Raw genomic sequence first — 20,684 nt, 5'->3', positions numbered from 1 at the left:
ACTCTGGCAGATTATTTTGGATGATGCGTACAGGTCCTGGTGGAGCCAGCCCCAGAGAGAAACTTCAATACTCTGGCAGAGCATGTTGGATGATACACAGGCACTTAGAAATTACCTAAAAGTTAGGCACATGGCGTATAATTAATCAAATTAAACCGTCTAAATTAAGGAAACCAGTGTAGATATATCATGAACCAAAATATAATCTTATTTAATAACGTGAATATCAGATTAATGAATATTTATTGGACAGTTGAAAATGAGAAATATCCAACCGTCTATTTCCACAAACAAATATCCACAAATCAGGCCTTAAGATTATCCAACCAATCTGATCATAGGATCCTGACTTGGAGATAGTGGACCGCACAATCTAGTCGGTTTATTTGATTAATATATGCTACGTTTAGAAATTCTGAGTGCCTGCCTGCGTATCAAGCGTCATACACAGCCCGAGTATCATACAGCTCATCGGATACAAAAGAGGAGAAGCGAAGCAAAGAGAACAGAAGGGAAGAGAAGATTGAAGGATGAATCTGCAAGTGCAGAAGAACACGCTCTACGTAGGTACGTACATCCATATCCCCCATACATCCATAACATGCATGTGTAACATGGTCTTGCTTGATGGTGATGTTGATGATGATGGGTTATTCCTATTTTTCAAGCTTACATCTCCATGCCCATCAATACCACCATATAACATGTATTCGTACATCCAAACCTTCTTGGGGGCCCACCATGATGTTTTTGTTATATCCACTCCGTTCATCGTTTGAGCCAGTTCATGTTAGGGTGATTTCTCAAAAATCAGGTAGATTCTTATAGGGTCTAAAACATGGGTTAATGGTAGAATGCAACTCTTCATTTAATTCATTCCTGAGAAGAAATAAATGCATAGCAAATCTCTACTAACTCATATAGATAGGAAATTGATTAAATTTAAATTTAAATTAATTATTGGATAAGGGCATGGGGGTGCAACAGATTCAAAGCTCAAGTGGGCTACATTACAAGAAAGAGTGGGAATTGAATGCCCACCACTGAAAGATTTTTGGGGGCTAAAGGAATTTTGGATCAGGTTGGTATTTTTCTTTTTGCTTTGTCCCGGTGGGAATAACCTCATGAACAGGTTGGATGGCATATGAACTTACCGTGTCGGCCCCAGGAAGGTTTCAATAGTGGGTGTTTCGATCCTCACTGTTTCTTGTGGTGTGGCTTACTTGAGTTTTGGGTCTGCCTCATTTTCGGGGTCATGTCCTAAAATGAGTTGTCAAAGCGGATGGACAGAGTAGATGTCACATGGATATCATGGTAGGCCCCACAAAAATTGGGGTTGCAATGGATTCTTGTAACTCCGGGTTATAGGAAAGTTGCGTTTGATGATGGTGGTGATGGTGGGGGTGGGGGCGATGGGCACCGATTGTTATTCCTATTTTATAGATTCCATCCTCATACTCATCCATTGCACAATTGGTTAGGTCTTCGGTGAATCAATCCCTTTATCTCATAACCTAGGCCCTACATCCTATGGACAACTAACCACTTGCTCTTAAAACTCGAACTGATAAATCATGGCAAATCAATCCCTTAATCTTATAGCCCAGGCCCCACATCCCATGAGTTAGGCCCTCGGCCGAACCTCCTCATGGGCTTCACATTACATGGGTTCCGCCTTACACGAGCCACCCGCCTCACATGGGCCGCCCACCCTGAGTGTGCCCTTGCATCCCACATGCCACCCTACTCGAGCTGGTGTGAAAATGCCCCTCCATTATCATGCATGCATTAACGCTTATGGATAGTGATGATGGGTCACATGGCTTTTCAGCTAGTCCTTGCTCGCTGGCTAGCCGAGGCACCAGGGAACTATTCATTCCTCCAGGTCGGGCTCTCGCGTGTTCTGCGTTTGTCGTCTGATCCATTCAACTAGTGGCTAGTTTATGGAACAAGGAGTTAAGCAAGGGCCATGAGATTGATGGAAGAATCTGGTCAAAGCTAAGTGTTTGTTGTGGTTATGGTTGTGTTCAATTCCTCAGGTTGGCTGGTTGGATGGGTTGCTCTCTATTGTTTGTGTTTCCCTTCTCTCATTGCTCTTAGCAAAATAGGATCAAGTTGACACTTTTGGCTTGCTGCAAGATGGGCTCAGGGGTTGCAACCAGTTGCTTCTCCTACGGCCGTCAGCTCAAAATTTAGAGCCTCCAGTCCCTTGCCTATCTATAGCACATCATGACATGCATACATGGTCATTGTTGATGATGCTGGCCCATGATTGTTATTTCTATTTTAAAGCTTCCATCCCCATGAACATCCATTAACAACATAAATCACATAAATCGCCTACGCTTACTATGATGCTTGTGTGCCTATCCATTCCATCCATCAGTTTTTACACCATATTTTCACCGTTTTTTAAAAGAAAGCTGCTGATCCAAATCTCAGGTGGGCCACACTATAGGAACAATGTAAAATCCTGAATAAAGTTGGTTTTTTTTTTTGTTTTTGTTTGTTATAAGGAAAATTACAAGCTCACCACCTATAACTTTGTTAATTAAAACAAAATTACTATATATCTCCACCTATAACTTTGTTGATTAAAACAAATTTATTATATATCTTAGAGACATCTTGTAATAATAGACCTTATAGCAATCAAACATAGCCACAAACCATTCCCAACTCCATCAGTCTCTACTGATCACATAAAGCTGCTAACATCTCCTCTTCAAACCCATCAAGACCCTTATTTATTGCACTGAGGGCTAAGGCAGCAACAAAAACCAACATCACCACAGGTCCATTAGTACTCCATCAGCAAAGACCAGTGTTTGCAAACACAGCCAACCTTCTATACATTGCTAATCCTTCCCACCGATGGCATTAGTTAGTCTGTAGGACGCGAAAAAGCTGGAGGGTGTGAAACACTTGCTTAGCAGCCACTTCGCTCCACATAGAATGACCTCAGTCCCTTGGTTTATTTTGAACTTGCTAACCAAATTTCCAAGACATTCGAGAATCTAGCATCACCCAATTTTCAAGCCGTGAGATAGACCCAACAACAACCAACTGAACACCTGATCTTTGTATCTTTCTTTCTTCTTTCCATGATAATTAAGACTTCAAGTAGATAGAGGGCCATATACAAGCACAGACATTACTAATCCAAGTCACAAACACTACCACCCTCACAACAGAGACCGCACGGATGTACAGACAACAAAATTGCCAATACAAGAGCAGCACACACCATCCATCCCGGAAGAAGTTTATCAAGGGTTATCTCCTAGGCCACTAACATGCAAATTCTACCAGCTCCCCTCAAAAAACAACAGTGTCATACTACTGAGACCTATTATCGGACTGTAATCTTTCTTGGGACCTCTAATTGGATTGTAATCATTTCCCGGATCTATAATTGTACTGTAATCATTCTCTGGACCTCTAATCGCACCACAATCGTTCTGAGACCTATTATTGAACTGTAATTGTTCTTGGGACTTGTAATTGACCTGCCGCTACACTCTATATACAAGTGTCAAAATAGATCTCTACAAAATTTCACACAACCACCATTATGAGGGGGTCCACCTTAAGGGCTGGGCATAATGGCTGCAACAAAAAAGAAAATATATGCCCTCAGTTGACATAGCAAATAGATTCATGAAAGAATTTTACAAGGTGGGCCTTGTTGATCAACGGTCTGGATTTCCCTAAAGGTTGGATAGTGTGATCGGGAGTACCAGTGGATCCCACTCAGTTGTGATTAATCTAAAATCGTGTAAGGGGTAGTGACTAGGATTTGACAAATTCATATGGAGCCTAAGGAGAAGAGTTTTGATGGGTTCCAAACTCTGCAAGGACCTCAACCCTCCAAAGTTATATAAATAGGACTGGATTCGAAAGCCTACATACAACATTAGTTATTTCCTTGTTCCATTGCTTCTCTAAAGGGTGTAAAGTGAGGAGTGTGGGTTGAGAAGCTTGGAACCATTGAAACTCCTCTCCCTTAGGCTCTACATGAATTTGTCACATAGTTGTAGCGCACCACCCCTTGCACGATTTTAGATGAATCACATTTGAGTGGGGTCCACTGTTACTCCCAATCACACTATCTAACCCTTGGGGCAATCCTGACCGTTGATCAACAAGCCCCACCTTATAGAATTCTTACATTGCATTTAGTGTGCAAGAGGGGACAGAGCCAACCCAACACAACTCCCATGCTTCCACAACAACTAGAAATGCAGCCCAAACATCTGCTGCTATAGATGCCCCAAAACTAATAAAATAACTAAAAAGATCAGCATCACATCCACACCACACCAAACGGACGACCATGATCTCTGGACAAAACAATGGACAGGGGTGTATGGGGCCACCATACAATGGGTAGAGCAACACATGGAGACTCTGCATACCTTCACCCATACATTTGTATTTCTGACCTTGCTCTAGCATGGAACATGCCACCATCCGCAGCCCACACACTCAGATTCTATTGCAAAGCCTGGAAAACAGACAAGTTATAGATACAAACTCCAATGCAAATGCAATTTGATATAAATGTCAGCTTAGGAGAAGAAGCTAAGAGAGCACTAATGACGCAAAATACAAAACTTCTGTCAGCCTTTACACCATCCTGATCGATTGCAAGCCCAAATTGTCAAGCAATACATCTCCTCACTGTTCCTTGTTGGAAGGCATATAAAAAACAGTACCCCCAGGATGGTTTCTATGGTGGGACATCCTTATCCTCACTGTTCCTTGGTGTTGCAGAACTATCCTTAGATGGGCCACGGGAAGAAAATATTCTTAGAATAGATCAGGATAGTCTCCTTAAATTAGATTATTTATTTATTAATATCTCTACAGTTCTTTCTCATCTTGTGTGTATTGAAATAAATAAATTATAGTTTTCACAATGTAATCACTTCTGATTTGACATCGGATCAGAGAAATATGACATTTCTCTTCCGGTTCCAAACATGTCTGTATCTTCCTTCTCATTTGATTCTATCTTTTGTGTATTCAATGTACATTGATATTTTTCTACTGATTTCAATGAAAGATTTTGTGTTTTGTGTTGGTTTGGAAGAGTAGGTTTTCTATTGATTTGAATGTAATGTTCCATGTCATAAGATACAGTGGGACTATAGGTACTGGATATTCTATCATGGTGGGCGATCCAACCATTGATCTAATGAGTTTTACAGTTAATTATGGCCGGTCCTAAAATATTCATGATTTGAAGGTCCTATATAAAGCCGGCAATATGCTGGTGTAGGGTATTGGGGAATTGTGGAAGCAAACCCTCAAATCCGAATCGAACAATTGAAAGATAAATGCAACAAAGCATGCATAAAGGACACATGAAATTTACGTGGAAAAACCCTTACGGGGAAAAAATTACGGCACAAAGAGACAATAATCACTATGAAAATGAAAAGTACATAAGATGGATGAACTTACAATTTAGAAAACCCTCGTTTTTCTCCTCTCTAAACTCTAAAAACAACTTAGCCCTTATTAGAATACCTCAATCCCACAATTACACTCATATATATAGCATAACACTCGAAATAGGAAACTGATTACGCAATTATGCAAAATTGTGCTTGACATTGATCTAAGCATTGATCGATCGACACCGATCGAGCAATCCTCGATCGATTGAACTCCACATATTCAACCAATCGAAACTGTCCGGAGAACAATTTGTATAATTTAGGCTCACTCAATCGATTGACCGAACCCCTGTTTCATGTACAATTTGAAGACATTTGACAAAAATCTCCACCATGTCTTCAATCATCATGAACCACAACTCCATCTCTTTAATTGCCTCTATTATAGCTTCACCATCACCGTTGCTTTCGTGCACACTCCGTCTTCATTAGCCTTTTGCCAGACTAAAGAGAAATAAAATAGAATCGGAACTTCTCTGAGGGAACTACCTTCGTAAGCATATATATATATATATATATATATATATATATATATATATATATATATATATATATATGTATATATATATATATGTATGTATGTATCCACCGAATTCACGCTCGTGTGGACCTTCTCGAGAGTGACACTGCCTTCATCAAATACCCAACGGTTGACAGATAAAATGATGAACATCAATATGTTTAGTTCTAGAATGGTAAACCAAATTCTTCACCATATTGTTCGCACTTTTGCTGTAACAATTAACCGGCACAGCTTCCTGTTGAAGCCTAAGTTCCTTCATCATTCATCGTAACCAAAACCAAACACATTCCTTGAATGTTTTCGTCATTGTCATACGCTTAACTTCAATTATGGAAAGAGAAACCACAGACTGAACTTCGACATCCAATTGACCACTCCACCCACTAATATAAATGAGTAACCGAAAGTCGACCTCCTATTGTTCACATTTCTTACGTAATCGACGTCTACATAGCCTATCAATTTTTCCTCTGATTTTTCGATTGTTAAGATTTATTCCGTTATACTTCGTAATTAACGAAGTAACCATTTCACTGCTTTCCAATATTGCTTGCCGGAGTTTGACATGTATCTGCTTACAATACTGACTGCATGTCAAATATCCGATCTCGTAAAGATCATAACATACATCAAACTGCCGGAGTGCCTTCTAAGTGCTTGATTTGAATCCATGTTACCTGTTTGGTCCGTGGGATTAAATGGTATGGAATTGCATTAGATGGGATTAACACCATTACTGCACAATGATTGTTTATCTGAAATGCCATGGTATTTTTGAATGCGGATTCCGTCTTAACCCCCACCGTCTTCAGCTGGGAACAGGCAGGGGCTCTCAGTGGCCATGGTGATGTATGGGTTTTATCCACACTGTTCATTCATTTCTCCATTGAATTTTATAGAATAGGACCAAATTTTAGAAAGATCCAAGTCTCAAGTGGACCAAACCACAGGAAGTAGTAGTGATAAGGATGCTCACTGTTGAAACTCTCATAGGGCCACTGTGATGTTCATCCATTTCTCTGTGGAATTTTATAGAATAGGACCAAAATTTAGGAAGATCCAAGTCTCAAGTGGACCACACCACAAGAAGTAGCAGTGATAGGGATGCTCACCGTTGAAACTCTCTTAGGCCCACTGCAATGTTTATTTTCCATCCAAAATATTCATAAAGTTATGTAGACTTGCATGAAGGGAAAACATAAATATTAGCTCGATTCATAACTTTTGTGCCCCCTAAGAAGTTTTCAATGGTAAAAGTTTAAATCTCACTGTGTGGTCCACCAATCTCTTGAATCTGCCTTAGTTTGGGGTCTAATTCCTGAAATGACACTGAAAAATGGATGAACAGTGTGGATAAAACCCATACATCACGGTGGCCACTCGGAGCCCCTGCACATTCCCAACTGAAGACGAGCAGGGGTAGGACGCAATCCGCGTCTAGTATTTTGGCTATCCAATCCCCATGTTTGGAATAAAATTCTTGTTATGAGAAAAACACTAGATTGAAAACAAAAAAAAATTGTTTGTGTACTATGGAACTTTAATCAATGAATTAAATTCACAATAGATATTGGTCACTTGTACATGAATATAACTAGAATGTCACGTGTAAAAGGCATATATGGATGGACGGCATGGATAAAACACATGCATCGATGTAGGGCCCACATGTGTAGTGGATATCCAGAAATCCCACATGGGAGCAAATGCAATTCCATCCCACCTAATCCCATCAAAGTCCATGTACCAAACATCCCCATAGAAGGTTCTGTAGAACTTTCTGTTAAGGCTTGACTCGAGCTGTGAAATTCTAATCTCACATTCCCCTAACCCTAAACCTAAACTCTAGTAATGGGTGCAATTTAAGCCTTTTTCCCACAAGCGGGAATCCTTTTCAATTACATCCTCTCCTTTATAAGAGTCTAGCCTTGTATATTTCTCTAATGGGAGCAATATTCAAATATTCCAACCTCTCCTACACTAATAGTAGAAGTAGAAGATTGACTACCACGAAGAATAAGTAATCCAATTATAGCAGGAGTCAAAACCTGATGCAGGACAATTAACCACTTGCTCTAAAAGCTCGAACTGTTAAAGTATGGCGAATTAATCCCTTTAACTCATAGCTCAGGCCCCACATCGCATGGGTTAGGACCTCGGCTGAACCCACCTCGTGGGCCTCAAATCACATGGGTACCACCTCACACGGGCCGCCCACCCCGAGTATGTACCCGCACCCCATAGGCTACCCCACTCGACCTCGGTGTGAAATGTGCATTAATTACCCCCAATGAGGAGTCTCGAACACGAGACCTCCCCCCCTGGGCCCCAAATCACAGGGGTCACCCACCCTGAGTGTGTCCCCGCATCCCACGGGATACCCTACTCAAGCCCGGTGTGAAAATGCCCCTGCATTAAAACCTCTCAAGTCTAGCTCCTCGAGCAACCTAGAGAACAATTTCAAGAGTAGCTGCTTGTCATGGAGAGTAATTCTAAAAGGCAGCCAGGTGTGGATTTTTCCACTACAAAGTCTAGTGACTTTTCTTCATTTCCTCACATACAGGTGTCTTAAAACTTTAAGATGCCCAAATTTAAAAGGTATAATGATATCAAGTGTCCTACAATACATCTCGAGGCATTTCGTGGAGAGTAAGTACAATACTTGCATTAGTTTGGGGACTCCCAACTACATTCTCGGTAGTCCCTTGTCACAACATCTAGCTGTTCCCTAGGGCAGGACCCTATTGTTAATCTTGAGGCCAAGCTAGTCGGCCTCCATCCATCTACATCGTAGGAAACAGTGGTCCATCCATCCCATCAGCCTACACTACATCACAATAAACAATGGTGATTGACTATTAAAAACTTCTTGTGGGCCACATAAGTATTGGATAAACCTGATATTTATGTTTTCTCTTCATCTAGGAACGTGTGACCTTATCAATAGGTTGGATGCACTACAAGAGAACGGGCCTTAGCCGACTGATGGGGCTATATATATATATATATATATATAAACAAAGCCCTAACCCTCTATCAAACGACATCGACTCTCTCTCTCTCTCTGCCTCTACTTCTCCGTCTCCGGCCCTCTCCCTCTCGCGCGCTCTCCCTCTCCGACTCCCTCCCTCTCTCTGCCTCTCCCTTTCCCTCTCCGCTCGCTCTCCCTCTCCCTCTCACTCTTTCTCAAAACCCTAGTCCTCTCTCTCCATCTCCTCGGCCCTTTGCTGCAACATCAGGTATCTCCCTCTCCGCTCGATCTACCGCACATCAAGGAGCATTCTGCTGCAACATCAGCTCTCTCTCTCTCTCTCTCTCTCTCTCTCCCCCCTTATCTATTCATATCAATTTGGGCTTTTTTTTTTGGCATTTTTTAATCCTTCAAGTAACATTGTGCAATGATTTGTGTATTGGGAATTTTTGAGTTTTGAATCCCTAATTAGGGATTTGTAGTGTCGATTCCCTAATTGTGGATTATAGATTAAAAACTTGTGGTATCCCTTTTTGTCTTTTTTTTTTTTTTTTGTTCTTTTTTAAACCAAGGGTATTGTGCTGCATTTATTATGATGTTTTGATTGATTTCATGCCTTTATCTTCACCTGCAATTGGATCATCTAGGATTGTGGCATGCTTCACATTCAGTATTTCACAACTGCAAATAGCTGCAATCAATACCCTGTTTTCAGTGGAATCCATACTCTGTTTTTAGTAACCAAGCTGGTAATCAATGTATGATTGCTGGTCCCTGCACGTTAGATACACTGGTTCTAACCACCTTTTATTATTGTTCACCGTCAGCCCTCAATCGCTGTCTGTAATCGATAATGATTCCAGTGCTCGATGTTGTTGGGTAGCAATGCGTAGATTGTTTTTGAAAGCTTTGTATTTGGTGTTAGCGCATTGATTACTTGCTTGTCATGGGCTGTTTGTTTTGGTTGTGGCATAATTGGTTGTATGGATTATTTTTTGGCATTATAGATACATGTTAGTGCATCAATCATTGATATCTTACGGGCCAAAGACCATCTCTAGACACTAGGCTTGTGATGTACATGAACCCACTTTGGACCCTTTACCAGTTTTGCAAACAAACATCATGTGAAGAATTAACTAGTAAGGAGTAGTCTGCCCCACCTGACTCCTTTGTTTTGTGATTCGGGCGTGAGCAGCTATAATGGATAATCCCCTCCCGAGCTGTCTTTTGTATGATTCTTGCTAAGGCCGGTCCACTCGTCAGGTAGGCTAGTGCATGAATGTGAAAAGAATTAACTAAATTTAAAAGCAGACATGTGAAGAATGCTCGATGCATGTGTGGCCCACCTGATGTGCATTTCCCTTTTGGTATTTCTGCTCATGTATGTTTGGACTGACCCTTTATTAACCCTTGCTTGTGATGTTTTCATCAGGAGCTACTTCCACGCTGGGAGAGCCTAGTGCTTCAATAGGCAATTCTGGGAAGACCCAACTTGCATACAGATGATCTGAGAATTCTCTTGTACAGACCAAGTTGATATCACTGACAGTAGCTACATAGGAAAAGGCATGTACATATGCTAGGAGCCAATCATAGCTTCTTTGAGGTCGAATGATTGTGAAACTATAAAACTAGATACATAGTTTTTCATTTTGTCGTTATTGACTTGCCTACACTTCTGTTTTATCCATTTGGGTTTTAAGCAAAAATTTTAATACCATCAGGAAGAAGCTAAAGACAAAGAAGAAGAGGAATACAAAGAAGAATCTGAAGAAGAAACTGAGGTCAGTGGGATGTCTCTCTGATTATTGCTTCTTTTGTGCTTTTCTTTGTCTCTTCTTACTTTGGGAATCTTATGTTACAACTTGACAATTTCATTTTGCACCACTTGGCTGTCATTATCTGTACTCACTTCTTTCTTTTATGTAACTCTGCCTGATGTTTGGCAGAAAAAGAAAGGCACACAGGGTGTTAATGAGATCGAAAATCCTAATTTGGTAAAACCAAAGAATTCGAAAGCGAGAGATGTTGATGTAAGTTGGATATATCCTCCTAATTGTTGTACCGTGGGAAAAGTTTAGCATTTTGACATCTGGAAGCTTATTAGATAGTATCAAATTTATCATTTAATGATTCTGCTAGAATTTTCTGAATGCATTGGCTAAATTTAATAGTGTGTGGTGCTGAATATGTCTCTAGAGAAGGCTTTCTTCCTCTCATGTGGAATGTCTGAATAGATCATTGCTGCTCGTAATATCTGTATTATATTCTACTTATGATTATATCACAAGGAATGGTAGTTTCTTCGCCTCAAAATTTTCTTCTGTGTATGTCAATAACACCAAGTCCACAAGCACCTTAAAATAATTGCTCACAGACAGCTAACTTTTTCCATGTGATCACCAATGAGTCATGTTAAACCATAAGATTACATATATGTATGTTTATTCCACTAACAATGGGGAAATTATACATAGAGAGATGGGATGTCTAGGGAGAAATTTGTGGAGATCAGTTAAGAGATACAATTTTAATTTTAATTTTAAAAAAAAAAGGAAAAAAGAAAAAGAAAAGAAATGTCTTAATCTAAAAGATTAACCTTATTCACTTACCATAACCAGTCAAAAATATAACTTTGGGTCCATATCATATATAGTTAACATGAAAGATGTGTGTATATGTATGTGTGTGTTATATGTGATTTTTCCTCATTTTGGTTATTATTCCTTTGAATTTTTGAGCTTTATGATGATTTTGTGGTTTTTAGAGTGCTGAATGTTTTTTCTAATACATCTCAGGTACCTTCATAATCAGGTTATGGTTTTTTCCCCGGTTTCTTGTTTCTACGTGGGCATTTTTTGATCTTTTGGGCTCCCCCCTTTACTGTGTTGTGGGGATTAGAAGAGATAGTGAACTCACTATTTTGGATATCTTGTGAGATGGTGGTTGCTTGGAGTTTAGCTTATGGTACTTGTGATGTTTTGAATAACTGGATGTTGAAAGATATGAGATTGGCAATTTATTATAGCAGTTTGCTACCTCATCCATGACCATGCCTTTGAATATTAGAGCTGTAGATGCTTTGCAGTCTGTGGTTTTAATATTACATGTTTGGTAATGAGTGGATGAGGAGCTGCAAAGGGGCACTATCACTTATCAAGGCTTTGCAGGGAAAGCTTGGGGGACTATAACTTTGGTGCTGCAAGTCAGGCTTGTTGGATTTTATTCTTTCACCATGTTGTTTAATCTTACATTTACTATTGGTTGTGATTGTAGATGTATGGAATACTTGATGATCACTCTTGGTTATGTTGTTCTTGGCTTGTCTTGTTGTCCATGATTGTCTATGTTTTCATGCCACTACATAAGTTCTGTGCCGTCCATTCCTTTCCATGATATGATTGGTCAGCAGGTGGCACTTTTCAACTGGTCCTCTAGCAGTGATTTTTCACCACACATTTTCTAGTTTTCAGAAATAAATTTCGGTCAATATTTGATTCTTTCACTGTTTCTATCTTGGGTTCTAATCTATAAAGAATTTCTTCTGAATAGAATAACATATGAACGATCCATTATTTATTTTTCTGATTGATGGGAAACAGTTTTTTGATGGATGGTTCATTTACCAGTGCTGATGACATTTGCCAAAGCACATAATGAATTTTAGATGTGTTTTCCATTGCATGTGACCAGATTTGAAAGTTTAATTGACAATTCAATTTTCTCTTTATAAGTTTGATTCTTAGGGTCGTGCCATGTGCATAATCCTAATATGGTTGGATTACATTTTCCAGACTGCTGCAGAGTGGGAACGTCGTAGAGAAAATTTTGTCAAAGAGATAGATTTTGTTATTGCAGACTTGGTATAGCTCTTTTTCATGATTAGAGTGTTGTGAACATTGTTCTTTCTTCTCATATTGTTTTTCTTTGGAATGCTGAATATTAATACCAATCAGTACTATATGACTGCTGCGGTTAACCTTATTTTTTAATTTGAATTTTGAACTATTTATAACTTTGAAGTAATTCACTATATCATGAATTAGTTGGATGCATGATGCTAGGTAAAAGTATACAAGCAACATATTGGATTATCTAAAGAGATCGTTCCTTAGTAACATCCAAGAGTAGAATACTGTTTTTTCTTTGTTGGTGCAATACATCTGTTTCATTTGAGTGTACTTCCATAAATTGGTGGGAAGGTTAGCTAAAAAAAGAAAAGAAAAAAGGAAGAACAACATGTTGCCAGCCCTCAGAGAAAAGAACATCTGGTCAGGAGAACAGAGCATACTTTATGTGCAAGGTGTAATGAAGACTTATCAACAAGTTCATTCTGATATCATTTCCTATCACTTCATGGGACAAACCGACAAAAGTCTTTATCTGTGACGCAGTCATAAGAAGCTTAATGATCATCTCTCACTATATTCCATATAAGAACTATCCACACATGTCGTCTCTCAGAGACCAGCCTTCTATCATGTATCAAGTCCTACTTCATGACTAGCGACATCATTCAAGCCTTTGTAGTCTAAACAGCTGAACTTGTCCAAAAAACTATAGTAAAACAATTTTAAAGTTTCCACATCAGACATTTGCTGAAAGTTCTAGTAATTCTCAGGTGCTCCACCTTTAGATACCAGTCATATGACTAGTTGCAAATTTATCCCACTCTCATTGACAATGTTCCATACAAGAACAAACTTTGTATACAATATACCACAACAGGTCATAAAAGGTCATGCATAGCTTTTGGCAGAAAGCCCCTATGCAAGCATGGACATGCAGGACCATTTCTTGCAATGACTCCAACCACAAGGTATACCAATAACCTCACCTTTGAGGTTGATCCTGATGCAATCTTGATGAATTGTGCAAGTTGCTCTTTATCAACTTCAAGAGATACAATGGTTGGCCTTTATTTATTTATTTAAGAGATATAATTGTGAACATTCCTCCTTACCTCTTGTAACTGAACTGACTATTTAGTAGCATTTAAGGCATGCACCTTAAAAATCATCGCCTACTTTAGTTCAGTGAACTAACAATTCACCATACATCATCATCAACATCGTTATCCTCTAAGCCTTATTCCAATTATTTGGGGTTGGCTACATGATCTTGCTTAATTTATTTTTGAGAATTTTACAGATAATTACCTCCTTAATATAGATTGGCAAATATACTCAAAGAGAGTTTGATTTCTTTAGAACAACAACCCTTTTGGTAGAAGAGGTAACACCTCTACCCATGCTCTCTGAGCAGTAGCTCCTTTGGAGCCCGCTTTCACGTCAACCCAAGGGTTCTGGCGTAGAACTACCAGATCTGCCCATTGAGTCTAAAAGTGATACGCAGTGTTTTTTGTTTTTGTTTGTTAATCTTATTTTATGCTTATACCTATGAAGGCACTTAATTTAATGGATTTGATTTTGAATTTGTTATTAGTTAGCTAGATGATGAATGTCAATTACGATTGATTATGGAATTGTTTAAGTATAAGACAATCAGTTGCCCATTTGAGAATTTCTGTGTGGCCAAGCATAGATATAGTGTGCTTTTGGAAGCATAAAAATTCTTAAATTGTCCCACGTTTGGACAATTCAAGGTTGGATAGATTAAAATGTTTTCGGTTCTTTAATTTAAATGTTCATGCTTGTTCTGCGTTGTATCTCTTTATTTCTTTTTTGTTATGTTTCTTACATTTATTTCTAATGTCAAATATCCTCACATTGTGTGGATACTTGATGTGAGAATAAAATGCAAGATCAACGTATCTAGAGAGACAAAGGGAGATGCTGTCGGAATTTCGGTGTGGGCATTTATATGCGAACATGAAAGCATTACAATCTATCCGGTCTTAGATGAGTGACTGATTTAGTCAATCAGTTAGAGATACCATTAGGGATTTTATTGGATGTCTAAATCTTTGACAATAGTGAATCATCAAGTGGGTCATTCTAGTTAATCTTTCGTAGGAAGCTTTGTCGGGCCTACGTTGTATTTCGTAGTCAATCATCAAGCTGAGGAATATGGTGATGGATAAGAGTTGGATTCGTATGTCAAGGTACCTCACTAACTTCTCTTTCTAGTTGTTATGGCCCAATGGTTAAGATGCATTTTTTTGACATGTCCTCCAATTTCATTGGATGGTTTAGGGTGAGCAACGAATACTTCAGTAGAGCCGTGAAATTCCTAGATGTTGCGTTTCTAAATGCAAGCAATAGAAGTAGGATCCTATGTCCATGTAAGAAATGCAACAATAACTTCTGGGTATCTCGACAAGAAGCATACGATCATATTGTGTGTGATGGATTTAATACGAGTTACACCCATTGGCGTTTTCATAGAGAAGGTACGTCTTCTTTTATGCCTGCTACTGCAAATGTTGAAGTTGATGATCCGGATCCATGTGACAATATGCACGGATTGTTGGAAGATGTGTTTGGTGTTTCGTGCCCGGATGGTCAAGAGAGTGATACAGAATATGGACCTACACTGGGGCTTAATACCGAAGCACAACAATTTTTCAAATTGGTGGAAGATGCCGATCAGGTATTGTACCCTGAGTGCAAGAAGTTCACCAAACTATCTTTTGTTGTTCGACTATATCATGGCGCTCCCTTAGTTGTAACAAACTCACCATTTACATTGATGCCTCTAAGTTGTGTTGAATTTCATGAAGCTATAGAGTGATTTTTTTTTTTTTTTTTTTCTTCTTCTTTTCTTTTGGTTGTAGGAGCATTTATGGAGACATTTGACAATTCATATGCGAAATGCAGATTGGCTTTGGTTTCTCTGTTCAAACCAGGCAATGACTTTTGTTGTCACCTTTTCTAATTTGGCGTCTACCAGAAAATCATTGTTTACTTTTTGTCACAGACTAGAAGAAAAGCTCTTGGACATGGTATGAACCGTGTCTCTCTTTCTTCCTTTTTCTTTTTTATATGCTTTTATATGACAGGAGATATCTGTATTTGGCAGATAATATGCTATGCCAATTTGTTGATCCCATGTTCTGCACCACATGTTTGAACAATTTTGGAGGTAACACGATGAACAGCTTCCAGTTCTGAGTATGTGTACATTTGATTGTATCTCGTGTGGTTGTATTGTTTTGATTCTCGTTAATCAATGTTTGCAGGCTTTGGTGCCTGCGCTTTTCATGGATGTTTACATTGTTGGATTAAATCAACTGTTTGACCTTGAAATAGACAAGGTATATACTCCCGTATGGATGCTTTTGCCATGCTTTCTAGACCATACTGTCTACACTGGAATCTTGCACAGAAGGAAGAACCTAGCGGGAAAAAAAAAAAAACTTTTTTCTCGATTGCGGACCTGTCTCTTACTTTAGAGGTGTTATAAGATGCTTGATTGGGAGAAACAATATGGATTTGTTTGACCTGGAAGTAGCAGTGGTTGGTCCACATCATGTAGTTTAGAGTCTTGGGTCCAATATACATATCTGATTTTATCATTTCTGAAGTGTTTTTATTGTTTCATGATACTAATGATTTAGCGCAGATGTGAAATATTTCAGATTGTTGGTGGATCTGAACATACTCTGCGTGCAAAACTCACATTCTCACAAGAATCATATGGTATGACTGAGATTCTAACCTATGACTTTGCAAGAAAATGTATGAGCTGCAAGCTTCCATAACACATTTTGTTTATTTTTCTATTCATTGTAAACGTTGGCTTGATTCTTTAAATTATTATTATTATTATTATTATTATTTTTTTTTGTATCAAGAAACATCACAAAGGAAGTTGGCCCTGTAAGCATGATTTTATTATTTCCATTTTTATGAAATCAGGTCCCTCTTGTTGAGCATTGTTGTTAGTCATTGTTTTTATTTTTATTTTACATTACTCTGTGTTTCTATTTACAATACGGTAAAATTGCATCATATACAACACATACGTCAAGTTGAGCCCCACGGTTTTAGCATCACCGACCTGACCCAATCGGCTCCCAATCCACCCCACTCATTGTTATTTATACACCACTGTATATTTTGGATGTGGGCTCATGTTGCAATGATCCGAATCGTTTATTCAATGGGCCCAATCGTAGATGAGGGTTACTCGAAAAAGAAATCTCAGAGTCTTAAGTTTCAATAATTTCATCTTCAATTCTTTAATTTTAATATAGACCCGTTTTTGGTAGGCCATTGACAAGAATTTCCAATTTTTATTTATTTATTTATTTTGGTTTTTGTCCATCCACGGTCCATGGTATAAATGGTTTTGAGATTCTTCTCGACATTTATTTAAAAAAAAAAAAGAAGCAATGGGTGGTATTCATTAAATGCAGCATAACTCATGTGGAACACGGGTGAAAAGCATGATCTATGTGGGTGCATGATGATGTGTTCCTTTCATTTCGTTTCTTGCACTAGCTAAGGCTACTGGCGACACCCGCCAATGTCGTAATCCAGCGCATAATCTATACCGTGCAAAACTCTAAGATGAGAGATATAAATCTCAGATGGACCACACCATAGAAAAACAGTAGTGATTGGATATCCACCATTAAAATCCTCATAAGGCCCACTGTACTGTTTATTTGATATCCAATCTGTTGATTGGGTCATACAGACCCAGATGAAGGGGAAAAGCAAAGATAAGCTTAATCCAAAACTTTTATGGGCTCCAAAAGGTTTTTAATGGTCTACGTTCATTAAACACTGTTTCCTGTAATGTGGTCTACTTGAGATTAGGATATAACTCAATTTTGGTCTCATACCATAAAATAATCTAGAAAAATAGATAGACGGCATGGATGAAACACATACATCATGGTGGGGCCCACAGAGCACCGAGAGTAGCCAATACGTTTCCAGTATGGAGTATCCTGCTCTCGCGAGTAACTTTCTGCATGTCTCTCTGTTCCTTCTAAGATGACTGATGATGCAAAAGTGATCTAATTATGTCGCACTCTTTGTCGGCGTTGTTCCAGTACATCTCGATCTATAACAATAAAAGGAGTGTTGAGACCCTACTCATTGGATTTAGATTTTTTTTTTTTTTTAATGATACAAGCCGTTCATTTGATAAGGCTCCGCTTAGACGGGAATTACTCAAAAAAATATGGGAGAGAACAATCTCAAACCTTTGATTGTTCTATTATGAATATTTTAACCGTTCATGTTCAAATAAAAAATCCCAAATTATAAAAGGCTGAAATAATCCAACTGATTGCTTTTATTTGTTGGGTTTCATAATACAGAATGAGAATATTCGTATAAACGGTTAGGATTATTACAAGATGACCCTGATTTAAAGGCCAAAAATCCTTTAGTATCGTATTGCAATAATGTTTGATCAAGTAGGGATAATGTATTGGCGAAAACCTCTTCTTTGTTGTCTAGTGCAAGTGCAAACACGTGCAGAGAGAGAGAGAGAGAGAGAGAGAGAGAGAGAGAGAGAGAGGGGGGGGGGAGTGGATTTTACACTATATAAGGCCAGAGAGAGAGAGGGGGGGGAGTGGATTTTACACTATATAAGGCCATAGGGATAGTGGGGGGGGAGGGGGCCATAAAATAAGGTGGGAGGGGAGTGGATTTTACACTATATAAGGCCATAAAATAAGGTGGGAGGGGAGTGGATTTTACACTATATAAGGCCATAAAATAAGGTGGAGAGAGAGAAAGGATTTTACATTATATAAGACCATAGAATAAGAAGGAGAGAGAGAGAGGCCACAATGGAGAGAGAGTTGAGAGTTCGTATCATTGCAGGAATCCTTGTAATAGTGATTGGGAGTCTTATTGGTGGTGGGAGTTGCGAAAGGAGTGAGGCAAGTGCAGCATGCAATGGTTCCATTGGAGAATGCTACGAAGAGCAAGTAGAATTTTTCATGGACTCTGATATCAACAGAAGGATTCTTGCAGAGAAAATAAAATATATGCCTCTAGAGGCAAATCGACCTGCTCCTGTTGAAGCCAAACCTGGAAAACCCTACGATCGAGCATGCGAGAAAACATATGGGTGCAGATAAAACCTCTATCGCTCTCTTCGTATGTATTTTGTGATGTTTTATTGGTTACAAGAGTCAACTTTTAAGTCCTCTCCTTCTTCATACATGCCAATATAGCATCCATGTGTAAGATCCAGGCCACTCTAATCAGGTTGGTCCTTTGTCAACATCACCTCTGTCCTCTCCCCTCGTGAGAAGCACGTGTGACAAAGTATATAGGTTCCAGAAAAACTATCAGTGGTCCATGTTCACGTTCCACCCATCTGAGGACTGGACCAGCCTTGTTTATATATATATATATATATATATATATATATATATATATATATAAAATTTACTGGACCTGATTTACCTGATTTGATAAATGGCAAAATCTCTTTCAGTTTCCAATAATATTTGTATCTTCTCTAGTGATTTTAATGAAATATTTGTGTTTTGTGTTGGTTGGGAATGACAGGTTTGGTACAATGTCTCAATGTATTGTTCCATTTCATAAAATAAAATTGGACTATGCTGTTGGATTCAGGATCATGTTGGGTGATCCAAACCGTTGATCTATGACTTCTACCATTAATTATGGCTGCTCCTAATTAAATATTAAAGATTTAAAGATCCTTAATTACACGCCCAGCAACAGGCGGGCCTAAGGTTGGTTTTGGCATGGATGTTGAATTAGTTGGGCTGAGCTTATTCAAAATATTGATTTTATTTGACCCAAACCAGCCCATTACCATCCCTAAATTTGATCTAAACTTTCAATCAGTGGCTTACAAAACAATGGGCCATTGAAAATATTCTAATTTTAGAGTTTTGCAAGGAAGACTCCTTATTTTAGTTTTTCACCATTTGAAGAATATTGATGACTCTTCAAACGTACACTTGGTACAGCTAAGGCAAATCAGACCGTCTAAACCGCTGGCCTAACTGTGGATGGAACATAACCGAAATTTTGCATTGAAAAGATAATGTTAACCATCTGATTTTTTCAGTTGAATTTTGACGATTCTTTATTTTACTTTTAATCATCCATTTTGATAGCCACTAATTGGATGGTAAGGATTGCTTCATCAGTGTGATTTTTAAATATATCAGCATTCAAAGTGGGACCCACTATCTGGATCGGCAGGATTGCTGTAAATCAGTGCCACATGAGAGAGGCAGCAGTCACCACCAAACAGTGAAAAACTAACATAAGAGTCCTGTGCGTGGAAGTAATTACCCGGATACTCCAGTCTCCAAGGAGTGAATACCGTACGTAGTGCCACCACCAGCCCAGCCCGTACTGATGGGGAGATGATTCAGTGATCCAGACCGTTAATGTAATGGGTCCCATTGTCGATGGGGCTTCCACAATTGTCTGGAAAGATTCTATAAAATTTTCTCTCCAGATCTTTGAGGTCTTTCGTCATGTCTGTCAATTTTCAGGCTCTTGTCAAAGGGTTAGAATTCTCTGATTGGGAGGCTTTCTAAGCACTTCCTATCCACGGTAGAGGGCATCCGATGAACGAACCATAGAATTGAACCGTCACCCACCGATATCAACCAGCCACATCAAATAAGTTGTGGTCCATTAGGGGTAGCTAAGGGAAGGAAAATTCCCCGAATTTATGAAATTCATGCATTTGGGTGGACTTTCAGGGGTTTTGTATCGCAAGTTACTTAAGATAAGCTGCTAATGCCTATAGCTGTACACGAGTCAAGCTGAGTCGAGCTTGGCACACCTCGGCTCAGCTTGGC

At 38.9% G+C, this 20,684-nt stretch overlaps 1 protein-coding gene across 26 annotated transcripts; it reads left to right on the top strand.

Moving 5' to 3' along the window:
- The first annotated feature begins 238 nt into the window (after nt 1–238).
- Nucleotides 239–16,644, top strand: LOC131219407 (uncharacterized). 26 transcript variants are annotated; one of them, XR_009158175.1, is made up of 10 exons: nt 253–567; nt 10,158–10,225; nt 10,395–10,568; nt 10,687–10,746; nt 10,912–10,995; nt 12,757–12,825; nt 14,938–15,589; nt 15,742–15,866; nt 15,944–16,006; nt 16,104–16,258. XR_009158175.1 is itself a non-coding variant. In XM_058214526.1 (8 exons), the coding sequence occupies exons 2-6, from the start codon at nt 10,539–10,541 to the stop codon at nt 15,775–15,777; spliced, it is 327 nt and encodes a 108-aa protein (XP_058070509.1). In that variant the 5' UTR covers nt 239–567; nt 10,395–10,538; the 3' UTR covers nt 15,778–15,866; nt 15,944–16,006; nt 16,104–16,258. The 26 variants fall into 26 exon arrangements, 3 of the variants coding, with proteins under 3 accessions (XP_058070509.1, XP_058070508.1, XP_058070510.1); XR_009158181.1 differs by lacking the exon at nt 10,158–10,225 and adding an exon at nt 16,503–16,644 and having other exon boundaries at nt 256–567; nt 16,104–16,178; XR_009158178.1 differs by lacking the exon at nt 10,158–10,225 and adding an exon at nt 16,487–16,644 and having other exon boundaries at nt 257–567; nt 16,104–16,178.
- The last annotated feature ends 4,040 nt before the right edge of the window (nt 16,645–20,684 follow it).

This window comes from Magnolia sinica, chromosome 11, assembly GCF_029962835.1.
Source record: "Magnolia sinica isolate HGM2019 chromosome 11, MsV1, whole genome shotgun sequence".
NCBI classification, from domain to species: Eukaryota; Viridiplantae; Streptophyta; class Magnoliopsida; order Magnoliales; family Magnoliaceae; genus Magnolia; species Magnolia sinica.
This window is presented reverse-complemented; position numbering and strand designations above follow the sequence as displayed.

What these genes read in the sequence shown, in the direction of transcription:
- LOC131219407 (XM_058214525.1), top strand. Translation starts at nt 10,539, where the DNA reads ATGCTAGGAGCCAATCATAGCTTCTTTGAG. An exon ending in CCAATCATAGCTTCTTTGAG is followed by an intron (nt 10,569 to 10,686) that starts GTCGAATGATTG and finishes TAATACCATCAG; the next exon opens with GAAGAAGCTAAAGACAAAGA. An exon ending in AATCTGAAGAAGAAACTGAG is followed by an intron (nt 10,747 to 10,911) that starts GTCAGTGGGATG and finishes GATGTTTGGCAG; the next exon opens with AAAAAGAAAGGCACACAGGG.